The 17,014-nt window shown below is 38.7% G+C and overlaps 1 protein-coding gene across 4 annotated transcripts in view; it reads left to right on the forward strand.

The window, feature by feature from the left end:
* The window catches only part of LOC124286858 (uncharacterized protein C1orf21 homolog), a 95,223-nt gene that overhangs the window by 70,675 nt on the left and 7,534 nt on the right, over positions 1 to 17,014 (forward strand). For 3 of the 4 annotated variants that reach the window (XM_046723300.1, XM_046723302.1, XM_046723301.1), the window contains one exon: positions 5,430 to 5,624. In XM_046723300.1, the coding sequence (XP_046579256.1) occupies positions 5,486 to 5,624 (139 nt within the window). In that variant the 5' untranslated portion in view covers positions 5,430 to 5,485. Of the gene's footprint in view, positions 1 to 3,552; positions 3,637 to 5,429; positions 5,625 to 17,014 lie in introns of those variants that run through there. The other variant, XM_046723303.1, reaches the window with a different exon arrangement.

A 17,014-nucleotide genomic window follows, 5' to 3' on the forward strand; every position in this document is an offset into this window, starting at 1 on the left:
TGTAAGATTTCCCATACACATATAATAAACAATACATACCCAATCTTAAAGGCCGATTAAGTCAGTTAGCAATTTTCTCTACAAGAAGGTAATTTCACCAGTCCATTGCCTTGATTGAAGAGTAATTGTACCTTTGTGGCGAAGCAATTAGGCCAGTTGTTGCCCTTCGATCAATGATCGCAGGATTTTGATAGGTCACTCGCAGATGACCATATAATCATGCCTGGTCAATATCACTGTTATACCCCATGTGATAAATTGATAAATTGCGCAGTGTCAGAAGTATTGGTCGAGGATTGTGGTGGATCCTTTCTGTAGTTGTATTGTATAATTAGATATTCTAAGGTATGTGGTCCTGTGTTCAGTGTAGGTTACAGATCAGGGGAAGTTAAACAACCTTGGTCATTGGGTGGTAAAGGATGGGGATGGTAATGTGAATATCAACCTTCTTGTTCCTCGGAGGCTGCTTGGGTTGTATACTCCCTCGGAAGCTGAGAATCATAATTGAGAACACCCTGATCCATTGACCAGGGCAATATTTATTTTGTTCTTTAAGCATGCCCCTGTGCGGAGTGGAAATAGAGTGCAAGATAAATCCTTAATATTGTGACAGTGTCTCATAACTGTGTAGTGTTCTGGTGTTTTATTAATCTCCTTATTGTATGATTGGGTGTTGTATAACTGAAATGGTAAATCATCATACTCAGTGAGGTTTAACTGCAGGTTTCATATTTTCATTGACATGTTTGTTACCTCCAGTTTCTTGACCTGAAATTAATGACAATGTTTTTGACAATTCGCATTACATGAAATAAGAGTTTCTTCAAAACTTGCATCCAAGATTGGAGTGTGAGTATTATACCCAAGTGCACGCTAGGCACAAGAAGTATGGTAATGATATAAATACTGCAGAATCTGTCCAAGCTGGACTTGTGTGGCGCCAAAAGTTTGGTCTTGTGTAGACAGAGATCTGCAATACTGAGATGCTGGAATCAACTCCTTCCGGTGTCAATGATGTTTCGACATTTATTGGAAATACATGACCTTGCAAGCCTTTGATTAAGCTCGTAATGTATAATTTTTAAGTAATGTATCGTGAAAACTAAAGCTCTAAATTGGAAAAAGCTTCTGAAGTGTTATCATGGTTGGAAACAATGTGTTCAGCCAGGCCTGTTCTGCTGAGCTTAATGGATTGTAGAAGTGGGAAGTGTGAGAAGATCATCCGGTTTAGGGAACATCATTTACATGATAAATTGATGCTCTGTTCCTCAGTTTCAGTCTGTGTCTACGCAATGACATTTAGAAAGTGGTCAAATGACTAGCATCCGTTATATTTGTAAGTAAACTTCGTTAGTAAAATTCTAGTACTTTTGGGGTTGAGTGCCATCTTGTCTGAGGCATCGGAACACCAGCAATCATTTAAAATGTTCCATAAGTGATGCTTTCACAAAAATGAAAATCAACCATTGGTAGTCAGTGGGGGTAGCGGGGGTAGCCTAGTGGTTAAAGCATTTGCTCATCACGCCGAAGACCTGGGCTCGATTCACCACATGGGTACAATGTGTGAAAGACACTTCTGGTGTCTCCCGCCGTGATGTTGATGGAATATTGCTAAATACGGCATAAAACTAAACTCACTCACTCACTCTTCAGTGGCTGAGTGGGTTAGATCGCTGACTTTGTGTGCTGGTTATTTGGTGTTCACATCAGAGAGTGTAAATCGAATCCCAGTTTGAACTCAACCCCAAGAATTACCAGAATTTGTTCTTTACTAAAATATATTACCCCAAATGTGATTGAGTGAGTTTAGTTTTATGCTGCTTTTGGCAATATTTCAGCAATATCATGGCGGGGGACACCAGAAATGGGCTTCACACATTGTACCCTGTCAGCAGGTTATAATGAATCTAACACAATTTTCAGTATGATAGTGGGTGATTGTGTGAGGCAGGGCTATTAGTCTCACGTAATGACAACTTAAGAAACTGAATGCATTAACTGAATGCATTAGCCAAACAGATATCTCATGCACAAGACAGAGCTTAAGCCTTAATGAGGTACTCAAGAACTTCATTAAAGGCGATTATGGAATCTTCACAAAGGTTTCCAACATCAGACAATCTTTCCGACTCCACTGTTCGTCTTTAGGATACTACACGATGGTAGGCACTGATATCAAGCTCTCAGTTCAAATTGAATTATGGGAAATCCTGATCTTCGAATCAGATCTTCTGTTGGATTTACATTCATTTTACACGGACCAAGACACACCATTCTGACGCTGTAATGCTGTCTCTGGTTTGGAATTTCGGACTGGAACTGAATGTGACTGAATGGATTGTGTGGCAAGGCTCCTTTAATATATGCATAGAAGCCATTGCCCAAATATTTTTATTTTTGTTTTATTTATTTTTTTAAATTTTAATTTGTTGATTATTATCACAAATTACATCTTTTGATCTCGAGAAATTTCCCACATCAAATTGTTCAAGCAATAACTTGACAATCATTTAATGGATTGTTTTCAGATTTGAATAATGGATTCTTTCTTTAAAAGAAAGGTGCAGTGGAAGGTCTGTTACAAATCTTATATTTTTGTCAAGAATAGTCATTATTAATTGTCTTCAGCTGAATTTAAGAGTCACGGTCAAGGATATTAGTGAGCCTTGCTCACATGTTATATGTTGTTTGTATGTTGATTTTCAAATTTCATGTGATAAAAGTATGGCTTCTTTCAAATCTTACACAAGGGGGCCGGTGGGGTAGCCTAATGGTTAAAGAGTTGGCTCGTCACGCCGAAGACATGGGTACAATGTGTGAAGCCCATTTCTGGTGTCCCCCGCCGTGATGTTGCTGGAATATTGCTAAACGCGGCGTAAAACCAAACTCAGTCAGTCTTACACAAGGAGTCTTTCAGTTGCCTGGGTCTGGGTTAAAAAAAATCAATGATACTAAACTGTGTATAGATGTGGAAGATAATAGTAATGTCATATTTTAAACTGTTGATATTCTATCAGTTGCTCACCTAAGGTAATGGGCGGCTGGGTAGCCGAGTGGTTAAAGCGCTCGTTCGTCACGCCAAAGACCCGGGCTTCATTCCCCACATGGGTACAATGTGTGAAGCCCATTTCTGGTGTCCCTCACCATGATATTGCTGGAATATTGCTAAAAGCAGTGTAAAACCCAACCTACTCACTTACTCACCTAAGGTAATGGCTAGTTAATCAATGCTCAGTGATTAACATAAAATGATTACTGGTATGAAGTTTGGTACTCCCAAATCTATGCTTTAGCCAGTAAGAGACATTTGACAGCATCAAATTCTAAGACTGGTTGATTTGGTCGATTTTAGTTGATCCATGTCATCAATCTCAACTGTGTGGCTAAAAGCTCATGTCAGTCACTGGATTGTCTGGTCCAGACTTGATTATTTACATACTGCCATCATATAACTTGAATATTGCTCTGTGCAGCATTAAACAACAACAAACAAACAGTTTACTTCCTTGTTATCATGTGCATCCTGACATATCACTTTGTACCGGTGAATTATCTCTACATCTGTTTGAGTGTCAGTGATAAACAGGACAGCTATGTAATATGGAGGCTGATGTGCCATGAGGTCCATGGAATACTGTGAGATTTATTGGTGTATATTTACTTATACTAGTACACCCTACAATACTGTATTTACCACTGATTGGAACCTTGTACCCATCATCTGTCATAAGACAATCATATGAAGATGGCTACCTACAATGTATGACTTTATTGATAGGATGCCTCCCCTGACAGTGCAGATAAGTGCTCAGATATGAACAATGTTGTTTGTCTGAACCACATGGGATTATGTCATGGCTGTCATGTTATTGCTGTTTTATTGTTGACTGTGGCATTTATTGCTCACTGTCATTCCTATGTCTTCAGTATGTATAGCCCAGGTATCTGTGGGTATATTGTATATATACTACCTCACATGCTTTAAGGTCATGACGACCTCTTATCAGGCCAACTCGAGATTATAGTAGGTTGCCTTTACTGTCATGATGATATGAACCCAGAACTAACTACAGTGTACTCTGTCAATACCGGCATCACTCGGGACCAAATAAAAATGCCGGTTTTGACAGAATGCCGGTTTAGGCGGGTCAACTCACATCTTGCACGTTTTGCCGGCCGAGACATTTTGGCGATACTGACTATTACACTGTTGACATTATACGATTTTACCTTAAATACCCTCGAATCAACTAAACTCTTGCTGGTTTTTACAGTCAAACTGCCCATGTAAGTGACACGTACCACTCACTAATTAACAAGACACTGATTGACACTTCCCGTTCCTGAATAATCTCTGGAGTCAATACCCTCGAATCAACAACATGTAAACACTTGCTTGTTTTTACAGTCAAACTGCCCACTACATGTATTAATTACTCTATGTAAGTGGTGCGTACCACTCACTGATTAACATCATTTGGACCTAATTACATCAAAGGGTTACGCCGTCTTTCATGTGCCGGTTTTTACAGATTCGTTTTCATAACAACTTGTTCGTTGGGACTGAAAAACAATGCCGATATCCTGAATAGACAGATGCCGATGTTTACAGATGTTTCTAAATGATAATTATGTGCATTTCTGCCGGGACTGAAACTTTGTGCCGATGTAGACAGAGTGCCGGTGTTTACAGAGGCCGGTATTGCCAGAGTCCACTGTACATTTGCTGCAAGGATTATCTAACATTTTAATGGCATATGTGCTGATAATATTTTACCTGTTAGTATGAGACACATCTCGGTCTCTGACTGAACATAGGGATCAGATGTAATGTTAGTTTGACGCAGACATGTTATCGAACATAAACATCAGGTTTTACATCAGTCTCAGGTAGATCTGAGTCATCTCAGGTAGATTGAGCATCTGCAGCATGTATAACATCAGTTACAGGAATACCTGTAATCGAACATAAGCACAGGTGTAACTCAGATAGACAGGTGATTGAATATTGACATCAGGTATAACTGGTATGTTTTGTATCACTTTGCACACTGTGAATTAAAATGACCAAGTATAAGAGTAAATATACTCATGGAAACGAATTAGGGAACACATGAAAGTACAAGTGTTCCTTTATTCTTTTCCAGGTTTCTTCACAAGGAATGTATTGCACTGTGGGTGAAATTCTGGAAATAAATAAAGGAACACTTGTACTTTAATGTGTTCCCTTATTTGTTTCCATGAGTATATATCATCTACAACACTTGACTTTATACATTTTAGTGGAATTCTTACCTTACCTGGACTCCCCATTCCTTATGTTAATACTGAACAAAATGTTACAGAAACTTAATGTATGTCTCCAAATAGTGCCTGACGAAATATGACATTGTTTTGAGCATAATGAATTGTTCAAATTTGTTTTTCAGACTGTTGATTAGTAAGACTGTGTCTGCTGCCACCAGGGGGTGCCACTGCCGCCTCCATGTGGTTGCTACCCGAGCCTACCATGGGCTACGGAAGGAGTAAGCATAGCTCCAAAAACAGCTCCGATGACTCCGCCGACCGAGAAGTAAAACAAGCGCAGAAACTACTCGCAAAGACAGACAAGAGCAATAAAATAGGTATGTTTTAATTTTATTTTAATTTTTAATACCTGATTCTTGTATGTTTTGTCACAGAAGACAATGTGGTTAGTTTATTGTGGCCATGGAATCACATCTGTTCTGGGACTGTTTGCTCACTACTGACTACTTAAGCAACAGTAGTGTATAATGCATTTATCATACCATGGATACAGCTGGTTCAGTTCCCACTGGTCCAAACATTATTGATGGGATCCCCTTAATTATATTGTTGGGAGTTGTCACAAACTTGATGCATCACTAATATAACCATAGCAGGGGTGGATGGGCAGCCTAGTGGTTAAATGTTCTCTCTTCACGCCAAAGACCCGGGTTCAGCGTGTGAAACCCGTTTCTGGTGTCCCTGCTATGCATTGCTGGAATATTGTTAAAGTGGCGTAAAACCATGCTCACTCACTATAGCCAAAGCTCCAATTATATTCAAGTTGTAGCAGCAGTTGAGTTATCTCCCTTTGCAGCATATTTAAAAAAAAAAAAGATCAAAATCAACTGGAAATTACATATATTCATTGAACGAATTGTCCGTCCAAAACAATAGTCCTTTGGCAGTGGCTGTTTTTGAGATATGCCAGCAACAAATCAGTACATTATTATAGTGAGTGAGTGAGTTAAGTTTTACGTCGCTTTTAGCAATATTCCAGCAATATCATGGCGGGGGACACCAGAAATGGGTTTCACACATTGTACCCATGTGGGGAATCAAACCCGGATCTTCGGCATGACGAGCAAACGCTTTAACCACTAGGCTACCCCACCGTCCCGTATCTTATTAGGTATGATGGTAACTTGAATGCAAAAGCTTGTCTTGGACAAGCAGTTTAGGTTGTATTGGGAGCAGAAAATTTTATTTGAATGCACACTTTTGCTTTCACGTGTAATTTTCCTGGCGGAATGGCTCAAAGCTCTAGGTCGATTCAGGTTTTCTGCCAATGTTACGCACGTATGCTGTCATAAGTAGTATATGACTCCCACATTCATTCATTCACCAAAATCTAGGGGGTATTTTTTGAGTGTTCAAATGTAGCCTTCCCTGCAAATGTTTGCATCTTCGAAGAAAGACAAAAACCTTTCTTCCAATTGTATTTGCAGCAGTTTATTGATTTCTTCTGACTAGACATGGGATTTGTAGTTCTATTTAATCTAAAAATAACCAAGATTTATTCCCTTGCCATTTTTGTGGCTCATAGTTTCACCGTGATATCTTGCTTTTCATAATTGCTGGGACAGTAATGGCCCATTCAGTTCTGTTCATGCTCGAGTGTGGAGATCGATCTACAAAGTTGGTCGTGGAGATTAAACCATCAAATATGAAGGTGTCTGTGTCAGTTTTTGTGTCTGTGTTGGCATCTGACCCGTGAAGATCCGGGGTAGAATAGGTCTTCAGCAACCCATGTGCTTGCCATAAAAAGGCGACTATCTTGTCGTAAGAGGCGACTAACGGGATCAGGTGGTCAGTTTCGCTGACTTGGTTGACATTACATGTCATCGGTTCCCAATTGGCGCAGATCGATGCTCATGCTGTGTTGGCATCTGTGTCTTTTTGGTGTGCCTGGGTGGTGATGTTTCTGTCTGTATGTCTGTGACTGTGACTGTGGTTTTTGTGTCTGTGTTCATCAGTATCTAGAGAGTGAAAAAGTCAGAGAGAAACTGAAAGATATATATAATGCTCGAGTATGGAGCTGACTCAAAACCACTTGGACCTACAGCTTTTGTTTTCTGCAGGTCCTTATGGCTGACAGCTTTTCCATCCCAAAAACTTAGAGTATTATTTCCAATTAAAGTGGGCGGTGGGGTAGCCTAGTGGTTAAAGCGTTGGCTCGTTACGCCGAAGACCCGGGTTCGAATCCCCACATGGGTACAATGTGTGAAACCCATTTCTGGTGTCCCCCGCCGTGATGTTGCTGGAATATTGCTAAAAGCAGCGTAAAACCAAACTCCGTCAGTCAGTCCAATTAAAGTCCCCCGCAGTGATATTGCTGGAATACTGCTAAAAGCGGCTTAAAACCAAATTCAGCCAGTCAGTCCAATTAAAATGTAAGGCCTGATCATTCCGATCAGGACCCACAACTTTTTATGGTTATAGGTCCTTAGAGCCTGCAGCTTTTCAGGGTTAAGGACAAACACTGGTTTAGAGATCGATCTACAAAGTTGTCGTGGAGATTAAACTATCAAATATGAGGGTGTTGGTGCCTGCATCAGTGTCTGGTTGTCAGTGTCTGGTTGTCTGTGTCTTTGTGGGTATGTTTCTGTGTTCGTCAGTGTGTGGAGAGACCGACTGACAGACACAGAGACCAAGAGAAACTGGGAGAGACTGATGTATATATATCATGGTATCAGGTTGGAGCAAAACCCAAACTGAGGCTGATTCCGCGGAATGAGAAGACACCCTCGAGCATTTAAACATCCTGATTCATCCACATTCAGTGTAGCTCATTTGGCTCTTGGGCAGAATCACCTCAAGCATGTACTGCAATTGAGAAATCCTGAATTCATTGAACAAAGGTGTTCCTAGTAGAAATGCACAAATGCAAATTGATTCAAATTTTGTGATTCCCTTAACACTCATGGACCCAGCCAACTCAATCTTTTCTGCGAAATCCTGATCAACAAAAGAGCTGATGAAACATGGAAGATCACTGCTTTCTTTGAGCCACAGAAGAAACTGACAAGGATGATGCAATCACGTGTTTCAGAAAAAGCTTGTTCTTCGGGAAACGAAATTGTTTGAACGTGCTAGGAGGTGCCTTCTTGTTTGAGATCGATACACACCGACCATTATAATCAAATTGAAGTGTTTTATCTGAGGAGTATATTTGAGTTTGTCGGTGTTAAGAATCAGGAGGATATTTATGAGAGGTGTCCTGTGTATTTTTATCTCGCGGAAATCAAAGTGTCGATGTGATGAAGTGGCCATTGATTCACCTTGGTTAGACCTGCTGTGGGGACTGCATGACCTCTCTGTGAATATTTTGTTGCGCTTCTTAAGTGCACTGGAAGATCTGAGGGAAGTTCCTGAGGACTAGATCCTTAGTCTTGCCGACATGGTTTTTCATACAGATATGGGGGCGATGGGGTAGCCTAGTGGTTAAAGCGCTCGCTGGTCATGCCAAAGACTCAGATTCGATTCCCCATATGGGTACAATGTGTGAAACCCATTTCTGGTGTCCCCTCCGTGATATTGCTGGAATATTGCTAAACCAGCTTATAACTACATTCACTCAGTCATGCAGATATGATGAAAAGCTAGTTGAACAGATTTGGCTAATTCAAGCTGTTATCATCTCCACTTGTCTTGGGGCAGTAAGCTAGTCTAGCCCTAAAAGTGTTTGCTTGTTTAGCTTCAAATCGGGTTCTGTTCTCATGGGTACAAATTATTTTTGACTGGCACTTACTCAGTCACTATCAACAAGTTGACCAATTCTGTCAGTCACGTGATCCAGGGTCTAAAACAACGTTCCTTCACCATTTTGCCTTGGGTGCCTGTTCAGTTTCTGCAACAAGAACTCAGAAATAAAACATATTAGGCCAGACCATGTTATTTAATCCCTAATGTTAATGAATAAGTATAATGAAGTACAAAAAATTTTGAAATCAGTATGTGAAATACCTAAACTCACTCACTCAACATATTTTTAGTTGATATAAACAAACCAAAAGAGTTAACATGGAAACTCATGTGGATTTTTTGCTTTGACTGGTGATTTCTTTTTAAAATTTAAATTTCCCTCCTGCTTTTAAGCTTTCTGAGGACAAAAATCTGTAAAACAAGAAATAAAATTGGTCTGGCCTTAATTAGAAAAACAACATTTGACAGGACTAAGTATTCCAATTTTCTTTTTTTTTATAATGACAATGTTTGTCAGTTGTGAAAAAAATCATCATTATGCAATATGCTGGAGGTGCATCATGAGTTTTCATGCAACGATATGGTACATCAGAAATATATAAATATTAATTAGAAAATCAACACTTGTCAGAATTAAATATTCCAAATTGTCATTCTTCCGAAAAGATATTAGTCACATGCAAAACCCATCATTCCACATGGGATGTATGCTCGAAGTACTGCATTATAGTTTCTGCAGTAATTGGATCTATGTGAACACTCTTCTGAACACTCCTGTAATTATGCAGCCCCAGCTGGCTGTTAATCACAAGAATGTTTAAAGTCAAATCACCCTCTCATCTTAACAGGTTGCCTAGTGGTTAAAGCATTCGCTCGTCACTCAGAAGACCCGGGTTTGATTCCTCACATGGGTACAATGTGTGAAGCCCATTTCTGGTGTCACCTGCCGTGATATTGCTGGAATATTGCTAAAAGTGGCATAAAACTATACTCACTCCTAACACTGCATGTTTTCAATTTTTGCATAATCCAGATAGGCTCAGTTTAAAAGGGGTAAATCATTTTGTCAAATCAAAAGTCAAATTGTTGTATAACACAGCACTTTTGTCGGTGTACTCCACATCCTTGTTATTCCATATATTTTCAATTTTTATGCCCCAACCATTTTACATAGTTATACCACGTAATTCCGTCTATCTGTCCAACAGTTATGTTTGAAAACTGTTTGTTTGTTTTCAAATTTGACTTCTTTGTCTAAAGCAGACATGCAGTGTAAATTTTGATCGTGATATTTGTTACCTTGTCAGAAATTACAGCAGTTTATATATTTGAACATGGAATGGTTTGTTCAACCAATAACTTGAAAAGTATTGGTATTAAGCATGCAAAATGTTTCCAAACTTGGAAAACAGCTCTTTGTCCTAAGAGGAGGTACAGTGCAAAGTTTGGCTCAGATTTTTTAATTTCTGAAAGAGTTTCATCAATTTACTTACCGGTAACTTGAATTTAGAAGAACACAAGGGAATTTTTTTCAGACAATCTCTTGAACACACTTGAATAGATTTTCAAATTTTGGGATCACCCTCCATATCTATAGGAGAGTTGCAGTACAAAGTTTGATTTTGATATTTTAATTTGTCAAGAATTGCCATAGATTACATCTCTTGAACTTAGGGAAAAGTCCATGTCAAATTTGTTCCATCAGTAAATTTACAATATTTTCATGCATTGTTTTCAGATTTGGGAAATTGCTTCTTTGTTTATAGGTAATTTGCAGTGCAAGATTGCATACAGATTTTGTATTTTTGTCAAGAATAATCATTTTATTGTTGTTCAGATAACACTGGGAGACACGGTCAGGGGTATTAGCGAGCCTTGCTTGTATTATTTGGCTTGTTTTGAAAACATTTTGATGAGAAAACGTCTGCAGACAGTGTGATAATACTTTTTTTTGTACAAGAATCTGTGACACACTATCCAAACATCGAGAGAGCATATCCATGCTCCTTTCTCTGCGACCATATCTCACGACTGGCCAAAACATGGCGGCGTCAGTGTCTCATCTGTTCTATAACATCATGTGGATAAGTAAATGCAGCTACAGATTTTAATTTACAAGTCATGTGGAAAGTAGTATGTATGTATTCCTTTTTCATCACAAGAAGCATTTATTGCTGTCAGCATATGATGGCGAAATATAGCATGTTGCCTACTCCCTAGTTAAGTGTTTTGTCATTAAAAGTGTTGAGTGTATTTATGCCTTTAACCATGTATAAGTTTTTAAAATTTATTTAATTATATTATTTAGTGTATTTATGTTTTGAGGTTTTCAAGTATATTTGGCCGCCTCTGTGGTGTAGTGGTTAGAGCGTCCGCCCGGAGACCGGAAGGTCGCGGGTTCGATCCCCGACCGCATCATACCAAAAGACGTTAAAATATGGTACTTGTTGGTCCCTGCCTGGCGCTCGGCATTAATGGGTACAACAAGGACTGGTCGGCTCGGAGTCAGTATACTGTGTCTGAGTGGGGTATTCATGCTTCACTGCGGCATGGTATCTCAGTGGGCTAGCACTATAAAACCAGCTTAAGTCTGGGCTAGTACAAGCAGCTGCACATACACATACACACACATGCACATCGTCATATGAGCGAAATATTCTCAAGCACGACGTTAAACCCAATTTCACCTCACCTCACCTCAAGTATATTTATTTATGTTATGTATAATAATATGAAAGCAATCATGTGTGAATTGGTGAACAGATAATACAATCTCAGCAATATTTATATGATCAAAATATAACATTGATGCCTTGGAAGGAACCAGCGTTGACTGAGTACACCAACAAGCTAAACTACTTTCTTATATACTACTCAATGTTTGTTAAGAATCACACCTTTCAAGATGAATGTGTTGGTTCTTATTATTTGTTAAGTAGTATACTTCTCCTTTCAGAGACAGCACATACGGTATTCACCATGGTTCCTGTCTTGTGCAAATAAAGATTGCATTTGTTTTGCCAAATTATTATTATTATCCCCCGCCATTCAGTGTGGGGGATACAGGTTTGAGCTCCGTCTGTCCGTCCAAGATGATGGGGACAGATTTTCTCAGAAACCATTATAGGGAAACTAAATGTGGTATGGGTTTTCAGGACATGAATGTCATGAATGGTCCTAAACTAATTTTGAGTTGTATATGTTGAATTTCAGATTATTTCATTGGAAACTCTGAATTTGGAATTCAAATTGGAACCTTTCAATATAACAACTGACAAGCTTTTTGTATTACCAGGCTGATTGAACTTGACTTGATTTACTTTTAATTCAACTCCAGTGCAGTTGAATTGTGTCATTGTCAGTACTTAGACCCATCCATACAGGTGCTAATTTTTCTTATCCTCCGAACAACATCAGAAAAAACTTGTGTTCATATTACTGGAGTAATTATGGTCCGTGGTTAGAAAGGCCCTTTGATGTTGAAACAGCCAGGCGATATACATCGTATCATCAGGCTTTATGCCCTAAGCAGTGTACAGGCTCTAGATGCAAATCATTTCAATATTCTCCACAATTCTGTGGGCACAGACCAGGCATTACAATGACCCAGACAAGACTGTATAACCCAGTGTGGGGCTATTCTCAGCATAACAGAATCAATTGATGCAGGATAATATTTGTTGGAATCAGGTATTGGGATGTTGCAGTTATTAGGATGCATATGTGAAGGTAAGTTAGCTGGCATCTGAAGACGTTCATGGGAGAAACCGTTGTCTTCATTCTACAGTATAGATTTTAGGGATTTTTAAATCTTTTTATTTTGTCCTTTACTGAGTGTGATGTCTTTGATGTTAGACGTTTGAAGTGTGATTATGTTCTTCATTCGAAACATATGGTGTTATTTGTGAAAAGGATTTTAATATTTTCGGATAATGAATGACTCAGAATTATTAGTAGATTTTGTAATCCAATAATGTTTGATTAGACAAGAACCAGTGAGTTGAAAGGAATGGGTAGTAATTGTGGATAAATTTTGCCAGTGAATTATGTTTTGTGTTAACGCGATGCATCGTTAATTTGTGGCAGCACTTATGTTGTATCAGAATGCTTGCAGTTCTGAGTCTTTAAGGGGCGGTGGGGTAGCCTAGTGGTTAAAGCGTTCGCTAGTCATGCCGAAGACCCGGTTCGATTCCCCACATGGGTACAATGTGTGAAGCCTATTGCCAAAAGCTGCGTAAAACTAAACTCAATCAGAGTACTCTCGTCTTTAAACTTCAGTCCAAGTGAAATTGTTGTTAAAGCTGGCATGTTGTCCACTAAACTCGTATTTTGAGTCAAACATTGTGTGCAAATACATGTATCTGGTCATTTTGTTGGAGTTGTGACAGACATTGTGTGCAAATATCTGGTCATTTTGTTGGAGTTGTGACAAACATTGTGTGCAGATATCTGGTCATATTGTTTGAGTTGTGACAGACATTGTGTGCAAATATCTGGTCATTTTGTTTGAGTTGTGACAGACATTGTGTGCAAATATCTGGTCATTTTGTTTGAGTTGTTTTTGTGATTGTGACAGACATTGTGTGCAAATATCTGGTCATTTTGTTTGAGTTGTGACAGACATTGTGTGCAAATATCTGGTCATTTTGTTTGAGTTGTGACAGACATTGTGTGCAAATATCTGGTCATTTTGTTTGAGTTGTGACAGACATTGTGTGCAAATATCTGGTCATTTTGTTTGAGTTGTGACAGACATTGTGTGCAAATATCTGGTCATTTTTTGAGTTGTGACAGACATTGTGTGCAAATATCTGGTCATTTTGTTTGTTGTCAGACATTGTGTGCAAATATCTGGTCATTTTGTTTGAGTTGTGACAGACATTGTGTGCAAATATCTGGTCATTTTGTTTGAGTTGTGACAGACATTGTGTGCAAATATCTGGTCATTTTGTTTGAGTTGTGACAGACATTGTGTGCAGATATCTGGTCATTTGTTTGAGTTGTGACAGACATTGTGCAAATATCTGGTCATTTTGTTTGAGTTGTGACAGACATTGTGTGCAAATATCTGGTCATTTTGTTTGAGTTGTGACAGACATTGTGTGCAAATATCTGGTCATTTTGTTTGAGTTGTGACAGACATTGTGTGCAAATATCTGGTCATTTTGTTTGAGTTGTGACAGACATTGTGCGCAAATATCTGGTCATTTTGTTTGAGTTGTGACAGACATTGTGTGCAAATATCTGGTCATTTGTTTGAGTTGTGACAGACATTGTGCGCACATTCCTTGTCCTGGGCCTAGATTTTCGAAGCTCTCTCAGCGCTAAGATAGTAGGAAGTATGTTAATGTATGGCAGTCACTGTTTACGACTATCTTAGCTAGCCAATTCAGAGTTACTCCTGTCATATCTTAGACAATAAATGGCTTAAATCAGGTGTGAGCGTTTCAGGATAGTGTCCGACTTTGTGTACAGATATCTTGTCTTATTTGTTGGTGGCGGTGGGATGTCCTAGTGGTTAAAGTGTTGGCCCTCGTCACACGGACAAGGAGACGCCTTTGTGGGTTCGATTCCCCACATGGGTACAATATGTAAAGCCTATTTCTAATGTCCCCGAGATAATTCGTGTTTGATATTGCTGGAATATTGCTAAAATATGACAAATCTGTGGGAAGAGAATGCCCGCCATGAAACTAAACTCGGCTTAAAACTAAACTCACTCACTCACTCATCTTATTTGTTGGGTAATGACAAAATACAGACATCTTGTGATTATATTTGTTGGAGACCTATTAAGATCCAAGTCAGAATTGATCTTCAGTAACCATTCTTGTCGCAAGAGGCGACTAACGGGATCGGGTTGGTCAGGCTCGCTGACTTGGTTGACACATGTCATCGTATCCCAATTGCGTAGATTGATGCTCATGGTGTTGATCACTGGATTGTCTGGTCCAGACTCGATTATTTACTGAGACCGCCGCCATATAGTTGGAATATTGCTGATTGTGGCGTAAAACTAAACTCACTTGCTCGCTCATTTTATTTGTTGGGTAATGACAAAATACAGACATTTTGTGATGTATTTGTTGGATAGTCAAATGCAATGTAGTGTCAAATACTGGACACAGGTATTTTATCATGATGTTTACAGGGTTGTCAGACACTTGACATGCATGTCCTGTCATCCAATATGTCCTGTCATCCAATATGTCCTGTCATCCAATATGTCCTGTCATCCAATATGTCCTGTCGTCCTATATGTCATGTCATCCTATATGTCCTGTCATCCTATATGTCCTGTCATCCTATATGTCCTGTCATCCTATATGTCCTGTCATCCAATATGTCCTGTCATCCTATATGTCCTGTCATCCTATATGTCCTGTTATCCAATATGTCCTGTCATCCAATATGTCCTCCAATATGTCCTGTCATCCTATATGTCCTGTTTCGAATACACATTGTTGCAATACTTCACCAGCTCAAATCCCAGGATGACTCCAGTGTGGATCAGCATAATACTAATCCTCTTGGATTTCAGAAATATCTACAACCTAACATTGTGATTATGTTAACACAATGCTATAAAAAAGTGCACATGACAGTAACATTGTGAAGTATGTTGACACTATGCTATAAAACAGAAGCACTAATGACAGTAACATTGTGAAGTATGTTGACACTATGCTATAAAACAGATGCAAATGACAGTAACATTGTGAAGTATGTTGACACTATGCTATAAAACAGAAGCAAATGACAGTAACATTGTGAAGTATGTTGACACTATGCTATAAAACAGAAGCAAATGACAGTAACATTGTGAAGTATGTTGACACTATGCTATAAAACAGAAGCAAATGACAGTAACATTGTGAAGTATGTTGACACTATGCTATAAAACAGAAGCAAATGACTACATTGTGAAGTATGTTGACACTATGCTATAAAACAGAAGCAAATAACAGTAACATTGTGAAGTATGTTGACACTATGCTATAAAACAGAAGCAAATGACAGTAACATTGTGAAGTATGTTGACACTATGCTATAAAACAGAAGCAAATGACAGTAACATTGTGAAGTATGTTGACAGTATGCTATAAAACAGAAGCAAATGACTACATTGTGAAGTATGTTGACACTATGCTATAAAACAGAAGCAAATGACAGTAACATTGTGAAGTATGTTGACACTATGCTATAAAACAGAAGCAAATGACAGTAACATTGTGAAGTATGTTGACAGTATGCTATAAAACAGAAGCAAATGAGTAACATTGTGAAGTATGTTGACACTATGCTATAAAACAGAAGCAAATGACTACATTGTGAAGTATGTTGACACTATGCTATAAAACAGAAGCAAATGACAGTAACATTGTGAAGTATGTTGACACTATGCTATAAAACAGAAGCAAATGAATATGGATAATGGACATATAGGATGAAAGGAACATGACAGTAACATATTGGAGTATGTTGACACTATGCTATAAAACAGAAGCAAATGGACATTATGAAGTATGACAGGATAAAATAGGAGCAAATGAGGACATATTGTGAAGATGTTGACATATGCTATAAAACAGGATGAAGGACATATTAGGAAGATGTTGACACTATGCTATAAAACAGAACAGGAATGACAGGACATTGACATAAGTATGTTGACACTATGCTATAAAACATGAAGCAACATATACATGGCAGGGCATAGACATATTGGATATGTTGACACTATAGGATGACTATAAAACATATAGGGCGAGTAGGACATATTGGATGACAGGACATATAGGATGACAGGACATATAGGATGACAGGACATATTATATGACAGAAGCATATTGGACATATTGGATGACATGACATATGCTATAAAACACAGGACATATAGGGTTGACATGACATTATTGGATGACAGGACATACAGGATGACAGAAGATGACATATTGGATGACAGGACATATTGGATGACAGGACATATTGGATGACAGGACATATAGGATGGCAGGACATA

Source organism: Haliotis rubra, unplaced genomic scaffold (assembly GCF_003918875.1).
Source record: "Haliotis rubra isolate DU_JTF1 unplaced genomic scaffold, ASM391887v1 Scf394, whole genome shotgun sequence".
Lineage (NCBI taxonomy): Eukaryota > Metazoa > Mollusca > Gastropoda > Lepetellida > Haliotidae > Haliotis > Haliotis rubra.